The following is a 24,456-nucleotide window of genomic DNA, read 5'->3' on the forward strand; positions in this document are numbered from 1 at the left end:
TGAATGTTGAGAAATAGGGGGAGGGGGGAACTGTAAACATCTTTCCAGACAGAGAATGACAGGGTCATCTTGTAAGATATGAGAATGGATGCAGTGATCTAAAATAGGCATTAGCTATTTTAATACTGTAGCTCCAGGAAGTGATTAGAATTTAAAAAGCAAAAACAAAGAATAAAGAGTAATAAGATGCAACAGAATCTGAAATAAAAATGACACAATTAGAGCAAAATTCCAAGATGCAGTTCCATTAATCTGTATTATAATGGAAAGATGAGATGCAGCTAGTGCAGGTTCCTGGAGAACTGAAGTAACGTGGCAGGAGAAGGAGTGACAGTGAAGAACTAAAACCCAAACACTTAGGAACATAAACCAAACTAAAGACAGCGACGTACCATCCAGAGTAAATTTATTAGCGTGCCAAACTAAGTCAACATGACCATATACTTCAGTAATTCATGTAGGTTATTAAAGACGACCAGTCTCTGTTATTCATTACTACACAGGGCATGTTTTATGTGGGTCAGTGGAGAGAGAGAGAGAGAAAAAAAACAATTTACCACAGTAAATATTTGACTAATTGAAGCAAGCATGAATAAGCAGATCATAACATGAGTACTTAGCATTTTCACTGTTCACACAGCTGACAGACAAGCCCTCAGCTGCTACCAGTTTGATTTGACCAGTTTTTTTTGTGCGATGGCTACAGCGTGGACCCCCTGAATTGCATGTGTGATAACACGGTGAAATGTAACCTAATTAATTCCATAAATGCACCAGGGCAGCCTAGAAACCAATTTTGGGGGCTCTAATCTTCTGGAAAAAACAAGGCCGGTTTCAGAGATGACATGTACCGCCCCGGTCAGAAAGCCAGCTCAGTCCCCCCCCCCCGCCCTGAACCCCCCCTCACCCAAGGCCCCACTGCTGGGCATCACACTCAGACGGATGAGGACCCTCTACAAAAGAAGAGCAGCATTTAACAAATACATTTAAAAATTAGCCTGTGGCACCGCTTAATCAAAGTTATGAATATATACAACCTATAAACATGACAATATAGGAATAGTATTGGCAAGCACTACCAGACATCAAAGGTTTATGAATCTATGAATCTAGGCTTCAAACTGGTGACCCACTGTTATAAAGTGATCAAACAATGGATCATCTACTTCCTGTACATAATCAGGCCTTCTTGTCCAAGGTGACGTGTCTGTTTGACAGTAGGAAGTTAGACGGGGAACAGAATGTGTGTATATTTGATATTTATGCAGTGTATTCACACATGTATCGTTCGCAAGGTTGTGCTAGTAGTTGAATACTGCTGGGTTTAACTTATTGACTGTGGTTATTTAAAATTACTACGGTAAACCTTGAATCATGTTGCATCATCATTCAGTTGAGACAGATTTTTTCAGGACATGAAAATTAAGCCAATTAGAAAAAAAAGCAATAATTTAATCATAAAAAATGAACAAGGGAAATAGATTTGTCAATCTAGCAATTCATGTAATTACAGAAAGACGTTTGAATTGAACCGGGCAGCAGAAAGCGGTGAAATGTTTGGCCTCTATATTACACAATGTAACCAGCAGTGTGACTCCGCAACGTAGCATTTCAAGTGCTTCCCGGATTTGCAGCGTTACAGTTTTCGCAGTGTATCCCCAGCTTAAGGATTTCAGTTAAAAATAACAATCGCTTTTTTAATGTGCAATCATCTTAAATATATTAAAAAGCTACGTACAAAATAAAATGCCCTGCGGACCACTCAGAATGTGTCACTCATGCCTCGGTTAAGTCTAAACAATATCATGAGAAAGGTTAAAAAAGCTGGACACCACACTGCCCATATCTACATATGAGACACCCAAGAGGAGTCTTTCAGAAATGGTGTCTCCTCCAATTGAGGGAGTGACTCCTCTTCCTCTTCCTGTGGCAGTGCTCCTTCCCATTTGGCCAAGGGAAGCCGGCCACTCCCACGCCGTGCGCCTCCTCGTAGCTGTCACTGTCGGAGTCATCCTCCAGGGCTGGGAAGGTTCTGTCGGGGTAGATCTCATTCAGCTTGGAGCTGAAGAACTCTTCGAGGTTCCGGCCCGCTTGGGCCACCTCTGAATCCGGCTGAGAAGATCAGACAGATAGGATGCCGCGGTCAGTGGTAAGAACCTCAGCTCAGAGCCCCCCAGGCCTGAGATCAGTGTGCACCTTACCAGCTTCAGACATGGGGCACTTCTACTCACGTAGTTGAATTTTGCGCAGTTCCTGAACATAAGAAGGACGTCAGCCACAAATTCCTCGGGAGTGTGGTAGTGCTGACGGCTCTTTCTGGTCAGCTTGGCCCTGACGACAGAGAGGTCCATCGGCTTCTTGATGATCTGGTAATAATGCCGCGCCTGGGGTAGAAAAATAAACACGTCAAAGTTAAATTAGACTAAATTTCTAATTTCTTATCTTGTGGCTCCATGAACTACAGAAAGCTCCTCGGGTTGCCGTGGGGTTTCGTTCTGATAAAAAGTACCGCGACGTAAAAATATCGCAGCGTGAAAATGCATTTTAATTCAGTACACCTAACCTAACATACATCATAGCCTAGCCTACCTTAAACATGCTTAGCACACTTACATTAGCCTACAGTCGGGCAAAATCATTAACACAAAGTCTATTTTATAATAAAGTGTTGAATATCTCATGTAATTTATTGAATTATGTACTGAAAGTGAAAAACGTTGACCCATGCCGAAATATCATAACATTGACCATCGTAACCCAGTTCTGATCTGTATACAAACGACTACTATCAAGTCAGCTGTCAGTTCCCTGTAAACATACATAAAGACCTCTAAATATCTTGGGTGCTGCAAAGATTGGCCGGATGTGATTAGATACTGGTTAGTGTCGTCCTGTGTAGCATCTCTCACATTCGTGGCGGAGGTCGTGCACCGGGGACAGAGACACGTACCAGTGGGCTGACTGGTTCTTGGAAAGGTGCACTCAGGATGTTGCAGGAGATGGACAGTGTCAGCTTCTCACACTTCTGCGGAATGTGATCACAATGGGAGATGTGAGCCACCAAGTTAACTGTCCTTATTTTGCATGTGGCCGACAAAAGCAGAGACTGAGTGAGCAAGCTAATGGTCTGCATACTCACCCTCAAGTCAAATTCGGACAGCCCGCGCTGGAGCGCCTTGCCCTCGTTCCTGGTATAGAAGCGCACATTCTCACAGTCATATTCTACTTCTGGCTGCTCAAGATCCCGGCACAGCGTACACACCCAGTCGCCACTAGGGGGCAGCAGAGAAAGATTTGCCATAAAATGCCAGGAATGTCTGTTAAGCACCAGTGGGGAGAAGAATGTCTGTTAGACGTAGCTGGGAGAGGTGGAAGAAGCGAGACAAGGAACAAGGATTGAGGTCTTACGTGGGGAAGCTGAGGAGAGGTGGGACATGGCACAGCAGATGGAAGACCTTGGGGCAACGGTCACAGCATAGGAGGTCTCCCCCATTCAGGCAGACCCCACAGAAGTCCTCATTCTCCATCTCTACATGCCCCGGAGCGAGACCGTTTTCTGCCGTTATGTGGTCACCAAGCTCTCCGGTCGGTGGGAGCTCCGGATCAACCTCCATACCCGAGTCTGACTCTAGGCAGGACTGTGACTCTGTCTGTAGCCCTGCCTCGAGCTCAGGCTCCGACTCTGGGCAAGACTGTGATTCTGCTTGTTGCCCTGACTCCAGAAAAGGTTCTGATGCTAAGCAGGTTTCTGCCTGTAGCCCTGATATCACTGACTCCAGAGGAGGCTCTGACTCAACATTGGAATGTGAACCTGGCAGTAGCTCTGACACCAGATCAGTCTTTGACTCGAGACTGGGCTGTGACCCTGCCTGTATCCCTGACTCCAGATTAGCCTCTGTCTCCAGCTGCTGAGCAGACACCAGGTCCGGCTCTGTGTCCATATTTGCTTCCGAGTCTGGCTGTGTCTCGGACTCCAGACTCTGGTCTGACCCTGGATTTTGCAGGGCTCCCTGATCCGTCTCTATTTCTAAATCCGGCTCAGACTCCAGTTCTGGTTCCGATTCTATCTCTAGCTCTGTTTCAGAGCATGCCTCTGTCTCAGACTCTGGTCTTGGACTGGATTTTGGGTCAGTCTGTGTTTCAGGGAGGGCTGGTGAGGGCTCCTCTTCTGCTCCTCTTTTCTCACACTGCGTGAGTTGCGGTGTGCTGTTGGCTGTGAGCTGCTCTGACAGGTCCACCCTCAACTGGCCAGTGCTCATCATTCCATCTCTGTGTCCTCCCTGCAGCAAAGTATGTGTGAAAGAGGAAATGAGAACTGTACAGATCACAAGTATAAAGCAAATATAGTGTTTTAATACCTGTGGCAGCACAGAGTCATAACAAAACCGGAAACATATTCATCGATCCATAAATATCACTCTTCTGAGTCTTGAACATACAGTAAAAATGTTTCTCTCTAAAGGCTAAAGCAAAGTGTGTGAATCATTGCAGCATGTAACCTGCCTCATTGCACGCACAAGCCCTGCATGTCTCGTACATAATTTACCATAACAGACAACATTTTTTCATCATTATCTTCTGACTGTATGAGGAAAGTATACTGCTTGTATACTTGAAATGCATGAGGGAAATATATATTACTTATTGAAATGGTGATAAAAGACTTATAGAGTCACAAAAATTAGGAAGATGGACAGCTGTAAAGAAAATATTCCAGTTCCCCAAGCCTATTCATATAAAGAATAACAACAATTTAACTGAAATGAACTAAAACCTAAATCGCACCACAACCTTCAACTCCTTAGCAGCTGAACACTCTAGTAGCTCTGGAGCAACAGCGTCCCCTGCAGGCATGGGATCTGCACGAGGACCTCGTCGGCTCTTCACTCCTGGCGTGGCTCGGGCCTTCGAGCGCTCCGACCGTACGCGCGTGGCTCGGGGACGTTTGGGGAGTGCCGATGCTTCCCTAGAGCGGTCGGAGAGCCGGTAGAAATGGAGAATATTTGTTATTTTAGCCTCTTTCTGGCTCTTGAATGCTAATATCCAGTTATAATATCCAGTTATACCTGATACTGTCCTGAGATCTTGGTCCAAGTCTACCTTCAGTTTCTGTCTCCTTGCATGCATAAATATTACCTAGTAAAAAATACAAGCATTAAATACAACATAAATATATTTGAGCAAAACAGGGTGGCATCTTATACAACTTTAAAAGCAATTTTTAATTTCCCTAATGTTTCATATGACATAATATGACCAATGACCAGAATAATATGACCTACGAAGAAAGCTTCAGATATACATATGGTGCCTTGTAAAAGTATTGTCCTTTACCCTTAAAAATTAAGAGCAACAAAACATGTCACTCATTACATTTTCAATTAAAAATAAATATGTTATAAACTTCACACATTCAAACAAAAGATTAAAGAACGCAACAGATTAGAACTGACTGCATAAATATTTAATCTTGCTTTTCTGCTTGTGCCCCAGCAAAGAGATTTTTCAAACTAAAAAAAAATAGATTTAGAGATGAACTGTTAGATCTTAAATAAGAAAAAGAAACGTTAAACTGAAAATAAGAAATGAGAGATAAAGGGATTCAAATGTGAAGATTAGGAAAAGGTTCAACACTATTTATAAGTCTTTGGACAGACTCCAGCAAGCATTCCTGGATCAATAAGCAGAGGGTGGATGATTCACACCAGCCTGAAAAAGCTGTCCCTCCACACCGTGTCCAAGCAAGAAAGAAATATGTGAGGGATAGCATGGAGAGGCCATGGTGAAATCAAGGCAAGTCAAGGAGAGGTCGTGAATATGGAAGGCCAAAGGGAAGCAATGAACAATCCAAGGAGAAGCCAGGTGAGGATAAAGAGAGGCCATGAATAACCCAAGGAGAGGTCAAAGAGAGGTCATGAATAATCCAAGGAGAGGTCAAAGAGAGGTCATGAATAATCCAAGGAGAGGTCAAAGAGAGGTCATGAATAATCCAAGGAGAGGTCAAAGAGAGGTCATGAATAATCCAAGGAGAAGCCAGTTAAGGATAAAGAGAGGCTACAAATAATCCAAAGAGAGGTCAAAGAGAGGACATGAATAATCCAAGGGGAGGCCAGTTGAGGTCACAGGCCATGAATAATCCAAGGACTGGCCAAAGAGAGGCCATGAATAATCCAAGGAGAGGTCAAAGAGAGGTCATGAATAATCCAAGGACTGGCCAAAGAGAGGCCATGAATAATCCAAGGAGAGGCCATGAATAATCCTAGGAGAGGTCAAAGAGAGGTCATGAACAATCCAAGGACTGGCCAAAGAGAGGCCATGAATAATCCAAGGACTGGCCAAAGAGAGGCCATGAATAATCCTAGGAGAGGTCAAAGAGAGGTCATGAATAATCCAAGGACTGGCCAAAGAGAGGCCATGAATAATCCAAGGACTGGCCAAAGAGAGGCCATGAATAATCCTAGGAGAGGTCAAAGAGAGGTCATGAATAATCCAAGGACTGGCCAAAGAGAGGCCATGAATAATCCAAGGACTGGCCAAAGAGAGGCCATGAATAATCCAAGGAGGAGCCAAAGAGAGGTCATGAATAATCCAAGGAGAGGCCATGAATAATCCTAGGAGAGGTCAAAGAGAGGTCATGAACAATCCAAGGACTGGCCAAAGAGAGGTCATGAATAATCCAAGGGGAGGCCAGTTGAGGTCACAGGCCATGAATAATTCAAGGAGAGGCCAAAGAGAGGCCATGAATAATCCAAGGGGAGGCCAAGATGAGGCCATGAATATTCCAAGGGGAGGCCAAAGAGAGGCCATGAATATTCCAAGGGGAGGCCAAGATGAGGCCATGAATAATCCAAGAGGAGGCCAAAGAGAGGCCATGAATATTCCAAGGGGAGGCCAAAGAGAGGCCATGAATATTCCAAGGGGAGGCCAAAGAGAGGCCATGAATATTCCAAGGGGAGGCCAAGATGAGGCCATGAATAATCCAGTGAGGCCAGACCAGAGCGCAAAGCGCAACTTCTGTCAAAGACTTAAAGGTGTCACTGGTAATAAGCAAAATGTTCCAGTATTTGATTTTCTGTAAAACATATACCATCTAATTTTCAGAATACTTTTGCAAGGCACTATAAACTACTGTAAAGTGGGATTAACAGTAGGCCTCATCCGAGGCAGTTGTTACATTTCTATCATGTATACCTTTTGTTCCTATAGTGGCCACTGAACTGTTTCAGATTACCATGCATTTTGGTAGTTTTTCAGTTCTGCTAGAGGGGTCAGTGAGGCTCTGTACCTGACTCTGTCTTGTAAGAGGTCGGTGAAGACAAGCAAAGAAAAACAATCCTTCCATGAGCATTCAGGGTAGAGGGAGTGATCTGGTTTGGCCCAACTGCTGCCGACCTCCTCTGACCCTGTCCGTAGAAAATACTGATCTGAGTCAACATGATAAAAACCAATGCATCAATAAAAAAGCTATACAGTCAGCCCTTGACTAACATGGCTGTTTGGTTCCCACCTCCTTCTGCTATCCAAAGTCCATGCCTATAACCTATAGCCATCCTCCTATACACTTTAAATAATGTCTAGATTACTCAAAATACCTCAATACAATGCAAACTCCATGTAAATAGTTGCTATACATTATTTTTTAAGGCCTTCTTGGCTATTTTTTAAAAGTCTTTTTCATCCTCATACGCTTCATTTTGCCCTATTGAACCCTGAATAAATTGAGGAGCAACTGTATATATGTATATATATACATACACACATTCACATACATCAGCTTCGAGGATGTTTTTCATTTTGAACAATATTGTTAAGGAGATAATGGTAAGCAGAATGTGATTAGATTATCTATAATAATAAACCCATCATCAAACTGCAAGTACGGTTATTAAAAATGCCTCAGAGAGCTGACTCCAGTCTGTCTCTGCACAGTTCGGCCTACAAACAAGATCAAATTAACCAAAAGCTTTCAGAATAAAGTCCCTTGGGAATAGAAAAAAAAAAATCGCAGCATATGTACTACTCAGTAATATGGTCATTATTACACATTATTACACATCATTACACATTATTACACATTATTACGCATTACTGAGCTTTAATTCATGCATCCGGCTTCTACTACAAAAAATTGTCAAAACTAAGTAGCTAAAACAACAAGCCACCAAGAACAGAGGAAAATATTGAAAGTTTCACCAACACTAAGTAACCAATCAGATCAATCCCCTCTTTTTAGTACATCATAACTTTGAAATGTTGGTGATCCCAGCTGGAAATTCTAGATTTCTGTACTGGATTAGATCTTAACTTCATCTAAGTCATAAAGATTCAGATTAATGCAACAACAACTTATTTCTCTTATTCTGCCATATTATGTTCGAGCAAATGATTTAAAGAAAGTCAATGATGGAAACTGCATTTCTAACATGATGACCTTTAGAAAAGAGACTGGAGTCAAATGTTTTAATTAATTTAGGTGTAGGTTTGACACTGCCCTTTTTACACCAGAATTATTTTAAAGTACAATATGTCTCAATGAAAGAAGTTTCAGAAGATGTAACATGGAAAGCTGAAGCTCATCAGACTGGAAAGATTCAAGAGCAGGGAAGGAAGCAGGGAAATAGACAAATGGATGAAATCCACCTCAATTCATTGGAAAACTTTAATTGTATTGGACATTCACATAATTTTCCATTAGGGATTCAGTGCTACTCAGAAATCACATTTAACTCTGGCTTTGGGTTTATGGTTCGGTGTAATTTCGGTTCAGCAGGGAAACACTATTTGTTTTGAAAAAATAAAAGTAGTAAAGCTTTCTAAATCCCTGTGTGGAAATTCTCCTTTTGCCTGTCCCATCTCACTCAGTACAACAGGACTAACAGACAGTCTTAGTCTTTTAAACTAATCTCCAATGTTGGTATAACACTATTTGGAAACCCAAATATTAAGCGATGTAGTAGGGTTCTGTGACGCCCGCTCCGTCCACTCCTCGTGTGTGCCACGCCCTCTAATTACCCACGTGTGATTCCCTGATTGTGCCCAGTCGTGTCTTATTTCCTGCTGCCTTGTTTCCTGTATGTAAGTTCCTGTTGTGTACTAATCCAGGGTCTGTCATTGATGTTAGTCTGCGTCCGATGTTCCCTGCTCCCCGAAGCACTATTAAACCCCGTTTTCCCCCGTGCCTTGGCTACTTTGCCTGCTTTTTACTTGTCTGCCTGTCCGTGCGCCTACACGCCGTCATCGGAACGTGACAGAATGACAGACCGTCAAAGGGAAAACAGCTTCCGTAACTGAGGAAGATTACCTCAGTTACGTTGAACAGCTGTTATTTTGGATAGCCTAGCCCAGCATCCGGGAGGATTCCCCAGCCCGGGATCTCATTAGCTGGAGTTGGGATCTCCTGGATCTCCCTGAAAGAGGACGCGCACCTAGCGGAGGAGGTGTGCGCGAACTTCCAGCGAGTGGCTGAGCTCCGGACCGAGCAGTACGTCGCGCCAAGCGAACCAGGGACTATCCTCCCGCCGTCCGCCTTTATGGACATAGCGCCGCCTCCCGCCACCACCGTGCGCCGGAGGAAGAGGAAGAAGAGACCGGCGATTGCCCCGACGATCGCCCTGGGGGCGTGCACCGTCGTCCCCACTTCTCTTCTTGGAGGTGATCGGGAGTACCTTCCAATCACAACAGAGGTCCCCAGCGCTACTAAGCTGCCTTCCCCGGCAGCTTCCCCCATCCGGAGAACACGCTGGGCCGATGCGCAGCTAGAGCAGCCGTCTCCGCTGCTCGCTGCAGCCATCGGACCTGAGGAGCTCCCTCCGCTCCTGCCACCTGCACATCCCGCGCAGCCGACACCGCAACCGCCCGCGGACCCCGCTCCGGTGCGGCCGCCGCCGCCCACGCAGCCGCCTTCGCTGCCTGCGCAGCCCCCTTCGCCTGCAGCAGCTCCCGGGCAGGCGCCCCCACTGCAGCAGCTTGCAGCTCCCGGGCCGGCGCCCCCACAGCCTGCAGCTCCAACCCCTGACCGCGTCCCTGTCCCTGACCGCGTCCCTGTCCCTGACCGCGCTGCTGCAGCCCCAGAGGCGCTCCCTCCGCCTGCTGCAGCCCCAGAGGCGCTCCCTCCGCCTGCTGCAGCCCCAGTGGTGCGCCCCGAGTCTCCCCTGACTTTGGCCCCTGAGACTCCTGCTCCCGAACCCCCTCCAATCCCTTCGACCCAAGGTCCCGAGGTGGTCCCAGAGGACTCCACCGAAGCTCCTCCCTCTTCGGAGGTGGAGGAGCTTGAGTGGGACCCCTCAGGTACCCTACTTGTGACTTTTTCGCCCTCGCCCCGACGTGCCCGACCCCGACCAAGGGGCCTGGTGTCTGTGTCCCGTAGGGGGAGAGGGCATAGACGCAGGACGGGGGCCCCTCCCACCCGGCCCCCTGGCTCGCCCTCCTTCGCCTGCGCTGTGGCTTGCTCGGCGCCTGCGGGTCCTGGCCCGCCGGGTCGGCAGTCGCCTGCCGGTCCCCCTTCGATGCCTCGTCCCCCTGCCTCTGTCCCTCGTCTGGCGTCTCGTCGGGCTCCTGCAGGTCCCCCGACTACGGCTCCTCGGTCCCCTGCTGGGCCTCTACCTCCGGCCCTTTCCCGGACGTCGCCGCCTGCGGTGGCTCCCCCCTCCTTGGGACCTTCGCCGAGGGCCCCTCCTGCTTCCTCGTCCCCTTCCCCAGTGGCCCCTCCTGCTCCCTCCTCGGCCCCTGCCTCGTTCCCTCGCCCGGTCTCCTCGGCCCCTCCGGGGTCCCCTCCGGCTCCGGCCTCCCGGCCGCCTGCAGCCCCTCCGGCTGCCTCCCGTCGCCCGCTGGGTCTCCCTCGGGCTCCCCTCTATTCCCCCTCCTTGTCTCCTTTTGCTCCTGCCTTTGTCCCTACGTTCCCCTCTCCTCCTTCCTTTGCTGTCCCTCCTCTTTTCGTTCCTCCTGCTCCTCCGGTTCCTCCTGCTCCCTCTGGGTTCCTCTGTTCACTCCTGGCCCTTTTGTTCCGCCTGTTCCCTCTGTGTCCCCGTTTCTGGTCTGTCTGTCCGCCTTTCCTGTCCTCTGTGGTGTCCTGTCTTGGCTCCTGCCTCTTTGTCAGTTTTGCCTGTCTGTCTTGTTCCCTGTTCCCCGTTGATTTGGTTTTGCTTTTGTCTTTCGGGTCCTGGTTTCCCCGTCTCGTCCCGTCCTTCGCCTCCTCCCGGGCGCGCCCGGTGTAGCGCGCCTTTGGGGGGGGGGTTCTGTGACACCCGCTCCGTCCACTCCTCGTGTGTGCCACGCCCTCTAATTACCCACGTGTGATTCCCTGATTGTGCCCAGTCGTGTCTTGTTTCCTGCTGCCTTGTTTCCTGTATGTAAGTTCCTGTTGTGTACTAATCCAGGGTCTGTCATTGATGTTAGTCTGCGTCTGATGTTCCCTGCTCCCCGAACCACTATTAAACCCCGTTTTCCCCCGTACCTTGGCTACTTTGCCTGCTTTTTACTTTGCCTGTCCGTGCACCTACACGCCGTCATCGGAGTGTGACAGGTTCAACTCACAATTACCAGAATGTTTCCCTTTTGAATATCTACTTGGGAATTTTGGTTTCGCCCTTGTCAAGAAATGTATTCATTCATTTCTTGTGTGTTCTGAACAGAAAATGATGTAACCGAAAGCCACACCATGAATACGTGAACAATTACAGCCCTATTTGCTATGAATAACCTTGACTGTTTTAACCGTTTGCTTACTGTGATTAGCACTTCTTTAAAGCACCCGAACCCTAACCCTTTCCTTTTAAAGAAGCAACATAGTTAAACAATATATATTTTATGTCATGTTTTAGATCACATTTTAGAAGACTTTGAAATACAAATATTCCCAAAGCGTTTATAATTTATTTTTCTCACACGTAAATTTGGGATGGGCGAAAAGATGGTATTATCGGCAATCAAAGATATCCGACAAGTAGGATAACAGAAGGATTGCAGTCCAGCCTTATAGCTTTCCGACAAAATATGGCTATTATAGCACAACATTTCATTAATAATGTGTTTGCCATTCGTATAAGCTTAGAATGTTGACATCGTCACATCATCATCTTCTATGTTCCAGTCAGTAGCCAGAATGCCAGGAGTTTAGGTGCAAGTTGAACTGGTGGGAATTTAGAGCTTCCTAACTTATGTAAAATGTCAAACAATAAATTCCATTTAAAGGAAACTGCTGGCAACCTGATTACCTAGTTTCAAATTCCAACGTTCTAGATCCTTTCATTCATGGGAGACAGTGGTCTTCACAGACGCAAACTGTTTATATAAATAATAACCATTAACAATTTTGGTAGATGAACCAGACTAAGCTCTAAATTAGTTTGAAAAGCTTGTCGGTTGTGGCGTACTGAAAAGTAAAAGAAAATGCTATGTCCCATTTTCATCCATGAAAATTCCCCCCCCCCCCCCCCGACCGAAGCTCAGCAAAATTTGCTGACAAAGTTGACAAAGTTTGTGCGATTTGCTTGCATCTAAAATACAGAAAGAACTAAAGTACCAGAGAGCTCTGATGACTGATCCTAAGCGAGTATCAGTCATTCGTGCTTCTGTGGTTGGGGGGGGAATCTGACCACCGTAGAACCGAATCCCTTTGTCCATATTTCACTTCCCTTCAGCCCATTCTGCGCGACCCAACACTAGACTGGGTCGTAACAGATATTACCGTTTATCCCAATATTTTAAATATTATTTTATAATATTATAATTTTTTTAGATATTGCCCGACCCTAAAGGCACGACGTAATGTAGACATAGATTAGTCCTGGGCAGTGATGGAGTTTTTCTAAGCATTTTTTATACCCTGTATGCTACGTGACTCAGACATAGCAGACAATCGCCATTCCTGTGTTCCCCCTCCCTCCTTTCTCCACCCTGCCCCCCACTGGTTCATCACTGTGGTTGGTTACCTGGCCCGCCGCGTTGCCCTGCTCCCCACCTGCTGTTGCTAGGCTGCGGGCGGCCCTCGGAGGCTGGCCCTCGGGGGCAGCACGAGCCGGTGGTCCCAGCGGCCTCGTTTGCTCGGTGGTGGGGCCCCCCTGGGCCGGTGTCGACATCACAGACAAGCCAGATTCCTGATGGGAGACGCGGGTTAGGGTCACGTAGGGAGTGGGGGAAGAGTCACACCCCCCTGCCCCCATTCCCCCCCACCACACAGACATGCACCTGCTCTTCACAGGACGAACTGAAACCATCTGCAGGGTTAAGATGGCTCATTGTGAAAGTCGCGCTGCAGAAATCTGCCTCTCTGAAAGCCCCTGCCTTTTGCTCCCCTCCCATGCCTGGCCTAGCACCATTAATTTAAGAGCACCACAGCATGAATAACCTCTCTCCCCTTCACCATCCTACCAGCCTGGTAATAACATGATTAATACAAGCTGTTTGTAAACCTGTCACAAACAAAATCATCAAAAAAAAAAACATTTATCTGCATCTCTGCCTCCCTAACGTGCCACTGCGTCGCCCAGCAGGGAAGCTCGGGCAGCGAGCTGCGCACAGGCCGTCGCAACCGAGACGCATGTACCTGCGCCGAGTCTTTCCCATCGCTGACAAGTGCATGGCAACCTGGGTGCAGGGAGGAGGATTTAAGGACAGGGCCAGCAGGCAGACGAGGATGGGGGGGGGAAACAGGCGCTAATGGAGCAGGAGGAGTCGCAGTCAAATCAAACCAGCGGCCACCGCTAATCCCCCGGTGTCTCGTTAAGGTAAGAAGGCAGGCAGTCACTGACAAGCAGGAACAAATAGCTAAACAGCCAGGCTCCGGTGAGCGGAATGGGAGAGGGGGATCCGCTACCGACGGGCACACTGACGGCGTCGCCTTTCCCGATTGGCCACTCAGTCGAGAAAGAAAACGCGCTAAAATGCCGGGGGGGGGGGCGGTCACAAGACGGTGTCGGGGATGCTGGACGGCCAGCGGAGTGTGACCAGCAGTGCTAGCTTCCTGTCTAATGTTGGGAAAACAGCAGAACATTGTGGAGACACTGCTGTGAAAGGAAGGTGTGGGAGGTGGATTGGGGGGGCGCGGGGGGGCTGACACTTCTCTCAGCCCTGACATACAGTTTTTTTTTCTGGCTTGAAAAAAAATAAAACAGCAAACAAAAGCCGCAGCCATTCCTGTCACCTCCCGCGCAGCGCATGCGGCTGTCATCATTCTCACACCCTCTCTGTCATGCCTTTGCTCCGTCCTGCAAACAAACGGGCACCCCGAGTCCCTCCCCCGTGGGGTGTATTCCGCGCGGCGCGTTCATGGCTCTCTATCCATTTTACCGGCCTTGAGGTTACGGCCAGTGCTGTGAGGGCCCCGCTTGCTGTGCAGCACAGCAGACAGTGAGGGCTGAGAGACCCCTCCCCCCCTTTGAAGCTGACAGTGAAGACAGGGCCAGAGAGCTGTGGTCAGTGACACGTATGAGAAGCCGTGGTTGCATGAGGCGAGCTCACCCCGGAGCTGCAGGTGTTGCTCTCAAGCAGCTGTAGCACTTCTGATGGCTGCCCTTCGGCCTGATGGGCAACGCCACGCTCCAGCACTGCCGAGGGTGTTAGCGCCTGCAGCTGTCGCTGGGGCTCTTGCAGTTCATTTGCACCCAGTCCATCTGGACCCACCCTGGCTGGTTCGGCGGTTCTTTGCTTCACGGCAGGCTGCGGGCCACCTGGACCCGTCCCGTTGCGTCTCATGGCCAGCTGCAGCTTGTCCAAGTCCACCCACCCCTGAGCCCTCCCTGGCTGCTGCCCCCTACAGGACTGATGTGGAGACTGCAGAAGGAGCTGTAGACTGGAGCAGACGGCCATTGACTGCTGCGCCTCCGGGGGCTTGCCGCTGGGGCAGTGCACCTGGGCATCCTCCGTGGGCGACAACGTCTGCCTGGCACGCTGCTGGGGGAGCTTCTTTGCATGGGGGACAAGAGCCCGAGGTCCTTTGGGCTCCAAGGGGCCTGGCAGAGGAGTGCAGCGCTGGGCCGCAGGTTTCTGTCTACGCTGCTTACACCCGGCGTGACACCGCTCCGGCCCCTTCTCATCTGGCTGCTTTGCAGACGGCTGCTCCAGCTGCCTGTCAGGATATGGTCTAAGAGGTTGGCAGCTGCCCTTCTGCCCTGAGGAACCCAGGCTGAGGTCCACTAGGAGGCCCGGGTGGGGTTCGCAGGCCTTGGAAGCCACACAGCCAGGGCAGCATGCCTGCGACTGGAAGCAGGTCTGAAATCCGCAGCCCTGCTCCACGGCTCCGGGACACATGGAAGCTGGGAGGGCGGGGCAGGTAAGGGGGTGTGGCTTAAGGAGGCCGGAACACGACAGCCTCTCGGAATGAGGGAGGAACCCCCCCTCTGCTGTCAGATGACCTGCGTTCGGTTGGAGATAAAACAGCGTGGTTAAGCCGGCACCCCGCAGAAGAGCGTTCCTGTCAAAGTGCCCAAGCACTTCCATAAAAAGCCATCAAGAAGACATCAAGGCAGTACTCTGAGTATTTAATCATTTATGCAGCCCGGCAGCGAGACGTCACACTCTACCTAACGTTGAGATCTGCTTGGTCCACAAGCTGGCATCCCAGTTGAATTTGATCTTCACAGGGGTCTCCATGTCACACTGAAGCTGGGACTCCAGCAACTGCTGCATCTGGAACATGATCTGCGTGCAAGAAAAGGGAAGGAGGAACATCTCCCTGAAAAGGTGACACTCCCAGAACAGGCGACGCGCGAGACGTCACTGGTGTCCCGGCACTTTTGGCGAGATCGGCCTCCTCCCCCGGATGGGTATGCCCTGAGATATTACGCCCGGTGTTTGTGTATCTATCAGGAGAAGCAGATTGTGGGAGCTTCCCTGCAGGCCATGACGTGCAGGACGGTCATGACGGTAGGCGGCCTACCAGCTCCTTGTTGAAGAGCAGCTGGCCTCTCTGGTGGTGGGACGTGGCCCAGCTGAGAAAGTTCTGCGTTTGGCCCAGCTGGCTGCAGAGCTCCACCAGGCCCTGCAGCTGCCCTTCGAGCTGCTGCCGAAAGTCGCCAGACATCTTCTGCATGGGAGACGGCCGAGAAGAACCAGATGAATTCCTGAGGTGTGCCCCGAGACCTTTTTCTCCCCATGTGGACCACAGGTATTTAAAAGGACATCAAACACGGAACAAGACGACGCTACCTTAAGTTGCTCTGTTAATAAGTTGACTCGTTTGTTGAGCTCATTCATTATAATCATCTTTGCCATTTTAATCTGATTCTCTGCCTTTCTCTGTAGGATCTTCAGTCCATGTATTCTGGAACAAAAAAAAAAACACAAAGGAAGTATGATTTTCTGAGACCGAAGCTATAAATGGCAGCTAATTAATGAATGACTTCGATAGCTATAAATTACAGTCTACACAAGTGTCAGTTCGTGGTACTTCCGAGATATCTGAGATTAGCTCTATCATTAACCGGTGCACCCAATTATGTTATCTGCATACGCTAGCAAGCAGCCAGGGAAATGGGGGTGAGTTTGGGTAACTCTCTGCTTCGCCCAGGCCACCGATCACTTGTGCTTCACTTACAGTCACTCACGCTAAAGCTATCTAAGTGACAGCCCCTCCGACCAATCGCCTTCCTGGGGTCACAAAAGACCTGAGCGGATTGGATAGTCTGCTGTGTCCCTCCCGCCTTATTTTTACAGTGATCCCGGGTGATTTTCTTCAGCGTACCAGCAGAAGTGGAATCAGAGATAGATTTCTGCTTAATTTCTTTTGGCTTAATTTACTACATGCTGTGATGCAAGGACCCAGGTTCAAAAACTCTGAGCCTCATTTGCCCTCGGCGCACCGGCCACACCGCTCACCTGGACTCGATCAGCTTGGCTGAGTTCTCCACGGCGGACCTTTTGTCTTCCAGCTGGGCCGTCAGCCTCTCGAAGAGCCAGAGCTGATCCCGGAGGGCCTTTCCCACATGGACCAACCTGAGCGCGACAAAGACGGTTACAGCGCCACGTCCACGAGTGAGCGTCCGGCAGCTCACCTCACCATGCAAACTGCTCTTCGTTCCAGCTCACCCCTTAATTAAAAGGACATACACTGTTTACTTCCGAGCTGTGCTTGTACTGACGACCTCACTATAGCACGTTTTGAATCCACTGCTCGAGATCAATAAAATATACAACTACCTAGATGATTCATCACGCCGTAGCCTGAGAAAGACTAGTAACAGAATGACTAGTTAAATGCTGCTGTGGTACAGAAATGACCCGGACCGTGCCAGCGAGTTTGCACATATCCATCATCTTCTTCTTACTCCAGGGTTAAAAAGTCCCTGCTTGGGGGGGGTGTGGGACCTTTGACAAAGGCGAACAGCCACTGTTTTGTGGAGACTGTCCTTCTTCAGAGAACGTCACGCTGCACCGTCTCGCATTCAGCCCCGCAGACGTCACCTGTGATCCACGTGGCTGGAAAGGTGGCATCTGCTACAGGCCAGGAGGTCACAGGTCTCACAGAAGAGCTCCAGGGGCTCCGGTCCGTGCAGGTGGCACGGGGGGGGTCTGTTTGGCCAGCAGCTGGTGTCTGGGAGGGACGACAGGCCGTGATGAATTACTATCCATATTCAGAAACACTAGCAGACTCTGCTTCATGTCCTACTTCATATTTCATGCCAGTGAACCTAGTGTGTGAACTGATCTGTTGTGTATTACAGAACCGAGCTATAAGGTGCTTGCATTTTGCTTTGGGTCTGAAACCAGGACACCACCAGAACCAGAGCACTAAACCTCTGTTTTTAGGACTTCCAACAGAACACTACAACTCTTGGAGCACAGCCAGAATGTTTCCTGCAACAGACATTTTTTAATGAAAACTAATACAAACTGTCTATTGTGTTACAGAATCTAAATGAACTGCAACACGAATTATGTATCTGCAGGCCGAGAGTTCAGATTTCTTTACCAAAAACCTGACCCTGCCTCTAATCTCATTTAATGACTGTAAAGCAGACAACATGCTGGGCTAAAGCCATTTCTGATATGCAGCATTTATATCCTGTGTGAGCGAAACCACAATGATGTGACGTCCTCTGACTGGCAGTGGATGCTCACTAGCAACACTCATGCAGGAGATGCACTACAGAAAAAGTCGGCCGCGCTGTGTGCTGTAGAGTGGTGGCGCCTCACACCCGATCACCTCAGGCTGAGGGCTGACCACATCCTGCCTGCACAATTACGGCCCCTCACCCGTCCCTCTCCGGCATCGTATGCTTCTGCTCTCGCAAAGAAATACAAGCAGCATGACGGGCAGCTGTGAGACCCCAGTGTCTGAAGCTCAGCTGGGTCATTTTAGTACTGCATGGAAAGTAAAGCTATTTCTCAATGTAGTACGCTACATGCACCTACTAACTAAGCTATTTCTCGATGTAGTACGCTACATGCACCTACTAACTAAGCTATTTCTCGATGTAGTATGCTACATGCACCTACTAACTAAGCTATTTCTCGATGTAGTACGCTACATGCACCCAGTAACTAAGCTATTTCTCGATGTAGTACGCTACATGCACCCACTAACTCGAGCAGTGAGTGGCGAAAACCCAACACATGCACTACCTAATGCAAAAGGTAATGCTTTACTTGACAGGGCACAAATAATATAGTATTCTGCAATTACTTATGTATTAATTAACCACAAACTAAGTCTTAGTTACGTACTAATCTTATGTGAAGGCATCATTAATGAATGGTGATGCATGTTTTATCTCAAGCAGCAGACTATATTTGTTACTATATCTGTAACTACTGCCGGAAGTGATGAATAACACGAGTGAAATACTGATCTCATGTTTGCTCATCACTAATGATTCGTGACGCATCTTTTATCTCAAGTAGCGACTATACTTGGTCATGATTTGTACTTCAGTAGTTACTGAGTTATTATGAACTATCTGTGCCCCGTCATGAGCTACCGTGCAAACTACACATAAACATCTAACAGGTACTATTCACGTGATGGATAAACAACTTAAACCCGGTGCAGTGCGTATAAACCTGGTTTGTCATCCTACCGACGGCATGGTGTCTGTAGGATCGACTAACGGCACGAGCACGCGGCAACGGTGACCGTGTGGAACTGGGAGCAAATGGCAGTGCGTGAATGGGTGAGGGGCACCTGTATGCCCCCGAGTGCCGGCGTACCAATGGGGGAGGGGTGCGCCGCCATGTCCGAGGCGGGCAGGGGGGCCGTCCGGCTGGCGTGCTGGTGCAGGCTGGCACAGCGGCAGCACAGGTGCTGGTTGCACAGTGTGCACAGGCCCCGGGCCCCTCCTGGCGCTTGGCAGTCGGCACAGAGCTGCGGTGGGAAGCACACGCCGGGGGGGGGGGGGGGGGTAGATCTTTTAGAATTGTTTTCTTTCTTTGAAAAGTGCATTATAAATATATAATAATAATAATAATAATAATAATAAATAATAATAATAAAAGAATACAAATAAATAATAATTATTGTTTGTTGCTCTTCTTGTTATTATTACATGCAGTTCACATGGCCTCCTGCCTTACTCTACATTACACAGTATACAGTGACGGTGCCCACAAGGTTACAGAACGTTACAAAGTAACATAATTAACTTCGAATCCTTTGTTTATGTCTCCCACCACACGTAGGCTGATTATATCTGACGTTTAGCTAACTCCAATAATATAAAAAAAATAACTTGCCAGTAGCTAATTTACAATAACAATAATATTTTATCACAATTTTTTTTATTAGGGAGAGAAGAGGCTAACAGTAAAGCAGTAAAACAGAATATCTGGCTGTCGAACCCAGAGGACTGCAATTTAAAATAGTAAAATGCTTTCTGCTGAAGCTTATCGTGGAGCTGCCAAAGCATATTAGCACACCTCAGATGTCAATTTCACCTGAGGAATCAAAGTCTTATTTTAACTGCCATCATCTGGGAATTGCTGTCAGATTTTTTTAGCGCATTCCTCAAGTCTGCCTACATTTAAATACTCGCTTCAGCTGTCTTGACAAGCATTGAAAAACACATTAAAGGGAGGCTAGAATCGCTATGCGAATGTTAACTTAAAAGATGATGAGACATTCGCACCTTGCTAAATCTGTTTCTGTGAAACAGACCAAACTCACGTCTTGGTCGCCAACAAAACAAACACTGAGGATTAAGATGGAATCCAGCTGGGCTGGGAATGTCAAAGATGGCTGAATTTGGACAGCGGTCTGGGAATTGGGGACATTAGCCCATCCTGGCTGCAACTGGCGGGACGCAAAGATGCCTGAGACGACCAGCCTACCAGCACCACAATATCCGGCGAATAAACCACAAACTGCACGACCCCAGCCAAAAAAAGACCCCAGAAAAGTCCCAAAAATGTCGAATAATTACCATCTCTTATTTCACTATCTTTCATTTCAGTTCTTATTCTGCAGTCCACTGCACATTTATTATTAAACTAGTGATTAAATAGAAAAGTCAAGCTATGATTCTGATAAATGTCCCTTAAATAGTTACCCGAGACGTCAAAAGCAGTGGCAGGCAAAGCCAGACCTACCCTGTCCATGTGGGCTTCCGGATGCCAGGTCCTCCAGCGCGTCTCACAGCTCATGTCTGGACAGTGGTGGGGGGGAAACGCCTTTGGCGTCCACGATGCTCCGGGGGCTTCACCTGCCCAGGGAAACAGCCCACAGCACACGTGTCAGCCGGCCGTCCGAAGGAAGCCCCAGCGGGGGGGGGGGGGCCCACATGTCACATTCGACACCCTGCACTCCCTTCGGCGCCTGATCCCGACTCCGCCAGCAAATCCATCAATTCGATATAGAGCATGTTGCTTTTTTAATTCTGCCTTGTGAAAAATAAGGTCCAAGACGATAATTCCTTTTTTTCTTCTCCTCCTTTCTTTCTAGGACAAAAGATCCCCCAAAGCCCTTCCCAAAATGGTATGAAAGGCCATGTGACCTAAATTTAAGAGAGCGGTAAGCACCGCAAATACGGGGGGATTTGGGTGGGCCGCCGTGCGCCGGCCAACGCCGCCCTGCCTCATCCCCATCCTGGTGCGCGCGAGAGGCCTCGGTCCCCCGCGAATTCGCTCGCCCCTGCGTCATACACCTATTGGGGTCAGCTGCTGCTGGGAACTGGATTAGATCCTGATGAACCAATAGGGTGTCCTTCAGAGCATCAGTCAATTAAGACATCACTGCTAAGTCCCCAGGTGTTGGGGGGGGAGTATGGTAAAACAAGAGCAGAAAGACAAACAAAACATACACGGGTAATGTGGATTTAAGCCAGTCAACAACAACAAAAACAACATATTAACGACGGCAGTAAAAAAAAAAAAAAACAGTATCAACCAATAAAAATCGAAACTCGATAATGAAAGGATGATACAGATTTTGCCTGTTTCATATTTATAAAAGGTAGGAGAACTGGCATTCAGACGGAGCCAAACAGCCAGGCCTTTGCAGGCTAAAGATGGAGGCTGCAGTGACTATGTACCACCGCCTGGCAAATGGCTCCCCAGCCTGACCTACAAACTCCCTCCTCCCAGAGGCCCAGAACCCCTCAGGAGATCTCAGAACATCCTTCTAAACAAAGCCAGCACTGCCGGCTCCCCCCCCCCCCCGCACCGCACGCTCTACCGTGCTCATTTCTTGCTGCCTCTCTCCGTCCTCCCGGTCGAAATACTCTGCGGCTGTAACCTCTGCCAGTAAAGGAACTCGAATCTTTAACCCTGAGTGTGGAGAGCTCTGTCAGTTTGCATTCCAGAGGAACTGCAAACAAAATGCTCCCTTAAAAGCTCATCTACGTAACAAAGCAAAAGCACCGCGCGAGGCAGCCCAAGATTAGTCTAATTAGTCTCATGCTGCATGCAAAATGCATTAATATCTATGCTGCTATTAAGTGGTCAGTACTTAATGCTCACCATGTCCGTGGATGAAGATCTGGGTTATTTTAATCTATTTCAGAGGATGTTTCATTTGCAGACAGACGACACACGGGCTTATTTTTTCATTGTGGAAGATATTTTTAAGATTACCACAATCCAAAGTTTCACCGAAGTGTTTCATTTAAGCAATAACAATTTACTTAAATTAGAGAAAATTAATAATTATATATAACATAATACATATAAAGTAATTTAAATAAGATTACCATAACTCAATATAGGCTGATATCCCTCAAGACAACCCTCAGCAAACTAAATTGCTCTTTATTTATAATCAGTATACTTGTTTATAAAGGAACATTGAGCAAAATTTTACAGTGATGTTTGATTCATATGCTTTAATGCGCATTTAGAATTTTAAGTACAGTTTATTTTTGTATATATGTATTAATAACATCCATTACAAAAGATAGGTAAATTCACGCAATACACACAAACACACACATAAAATATGCTTGTGCATTATATATAAATACACACACATATGCATGCACTATATATATATATATACATATATATACACACACACACACACACACACACACACACACACACACAGTACATAGGTACACTGTATATATGCACAGTATACATTATACACACACAGACACATGAAGGACAGTAATGCAGTACATATAGAGATCAAAATGGCCAAATATCAGCCAAAGAAAATGATGAAAACGTACCAAGAGTTGAAAAGTCTGAGTCAGCCAGACCAGTCAATAGCGCCAAACATATCATCTAGAATCATTATTGATTTGATTCTTATTTTCATTACACTGCGGAGGATGAATGAAAACGAGATCAGCTGTCGTCATCTTTACCGTACTCACTTCACTGGTGTTCCTGTTACGATCCGCGTGGCACAACAACCCATTATGGCCCCCACTCAACCAAAGGAGGACCTGCTCTGTGAACTTTTACTGTAAATGACCCTGTTTTTAGCCGTAGATGACACCACAGGACCTAAGGAGGGAAGGATAGACTCAGCGACACCAGCTATTCGAAGGCAGCTACACCCGACTTCCTGTGAGAATCAAATCAGCGAAGCAGCCTGCTGGGTTGTATGCACAGCAGCCCCTCATGACCGCGTTCACTGCACTCTGGTTAGACATGCCGCCCTGTGCTGATGTGTTTACCTTCTCCACCAGCATCTTTTTCATGGGCGCAAATACTAAGTCTGGGAATCCTCAGTGTTTATGTCAGTAGGCATCTTGGTTCTGAAATTATCAGCCTGTTCTGTTCAGCTCAAGTGTCGACATCAAACATAAACCTCACATACAAACACGGATTGCACATAACCACAGGAAGTACCTAAACTGTGACCTCTTAAGTTTTATCTGTTTTGCAGAGTTACTACCACCCTGAGCTTTGGGGTGACTTTTTAAAAGCACTAAGGAAATAGGCATTTATCTGAAACGCTTTTATAGTGCATCAGCCAATGTAAACGTATCTGGTATGGTTGCCATGCAGGTAGATGTTGGAGGAGCAGGTGAAGGATCTCACCTTGAGAGCAGGGCAGCAGTCAGGGTAGTGGCTGCAGTGCTGAGCAGATCCTTGCGGCTATCTGACACTGGGCGTCCCAGCGCGTCTTCACACTGCCGCGGCTTACAGTACCGCTCATGTTGCCACCGAACTCCTCCAACGAAATGAATTACAATCAGGTTGGGAAAAAAAATTGGTCTTTTATATAAAAAGATAGGTTCCCGAATGACACACTTCAGACTTTGAAATGGCTGTACCAACACGAAATCCACAATTTTATTCTACATTTAAATACATATTAATTTCTGGCCACAGACGAGATCGTTTATCCGTGTCAAATATATGTCAGCTGACTTTATCTAACATAAATTTTTATTATCTTGCGCTGGACCACTGAACACCTGAGAAGGTGCTTATACAAACAAAACGAACATAGTATTTAAGGATTGGTGTTATAAATTAATACACTGATAATAAATGTTGTTTATATATATATATATATATATATATATATATATATATACACACACACATACTATATCCGCACGCATGTAATTTCCAGGTGCGCAATTGCCAATTTAGGACAGTACTTCGCGTTTCGCAAAACCAAATTTATCTATATTACAGTTATCACAAATATCTAAAATTGCCCAGCACCAAATAGGTCGAGTTTTGAAATATTCCATACAATTAATCTATGCACTTTGTCCGGTGAAAACGGCATAGCGACAGAAGGGTGAGTCCCCTACGCAATATCTTTTCGCGGTTAGCTGCAGATTCAGTGCGATCTCCAGCACGGAACGCTGCTAGCCACATAGCCGGCTAATGTTACAGTAATAATGGGCTGAGGATGCAAACTTTTTTCATCCCGGTCTCATCATAATAGTCCGAATGATATTTCATGCATTTTCGCTAGAATAAAAACGCTTGCCGGATAATCAGAACAATAACTTAAGGACCGGTATAAAAAACCCTAAATTGTCAGGACCGTTTTATTTCAAGCACATTAAGTTCATCATTACCTTGAGCTGCTCTTCCTCTCCAGGCCAGTGGGTGTCGCCC

General features: G+C 47.5%; 1 protein-coding gene across 6 annotated transcripts; it reads right to left on the minus strand.

Annotated features, from left to right (window-relative positions):
• Positions 1-906: 906 nt before the first annotated feature.
• On the minus strand, positions 907-24,437 carry LOC125705854 (tripartite motif-containing protein 66-like). 6 transcript variants are annotated; one of them, XM_048972138.1, is made up of 20 exons: positions 24,417-24,437; positions 23,416-23,545; positions 22,596-22,875; positions 20,518-20,630; positions 19,144-19,297; positions 17,398-17,527; positions 16,813-16,929; positions 16,144-16,258; positions 15,875-16,021; positions 15,519-15,636; positions 14,458-15,350; positions 12,930-13,094; positions 7,286-7,403; positions 5,067-5,136; positions 4,786-4,966; positions 3,409-4,280; positions 3,140-3,272; positions 2,951-3,025; positions 2,232-2,384; positions 907-2,112 (listed from the first exon to the last, which is right to left on the minus strand). In XM_048972138.1, the coding sequence occupies exons 3-20, from the start codon at positions 22,648-22,650 to the stop codon at positions 1,876-1,878; spliced, it is 3,846 nt and encodes a 1,281-aa protein (XP_048828095.1). In that variant the 5' UTR covers positions 22,651-22,875; positions 23,416-23,545; positions 24,417-24,437; the 3' UTR covers positions 907-1,875. The 6 variants fall into 6 exon arrangements, with proteins under 6 accessions (XP_048828095.1, XP_048828093.1, XP_048828094.1 ...); XM_048972136.1 differs by having other exon boundaries at positions 23,416-23,548; XM_048972137.1 differs by lacking the exon at positions 24,417-24,437 and adding an exon at positions 24,083-24,410 and having other exon boundaries at positions 23,416-23,548.
• Between the last annotated feature and the right edge of the window lie 19 nt (positions 24,438-24,456).

The sequence above is a fragment of the Brienomyrus brachyistius genome, chromosome 13 (assembly GCF_023856365.1).
Source record: "Brienomyrus brachyistius isolate T26 chromosome 13, BBRACH_0.4, whole genome shotgun sequence".
Taxonomy (NCBI): Eukaryota; Metazoa; Chordata; class Actinopteri; order Osteoglossiformes; family Mormyridae; genus Brienomyrus; species Brienomyrus brachyistius.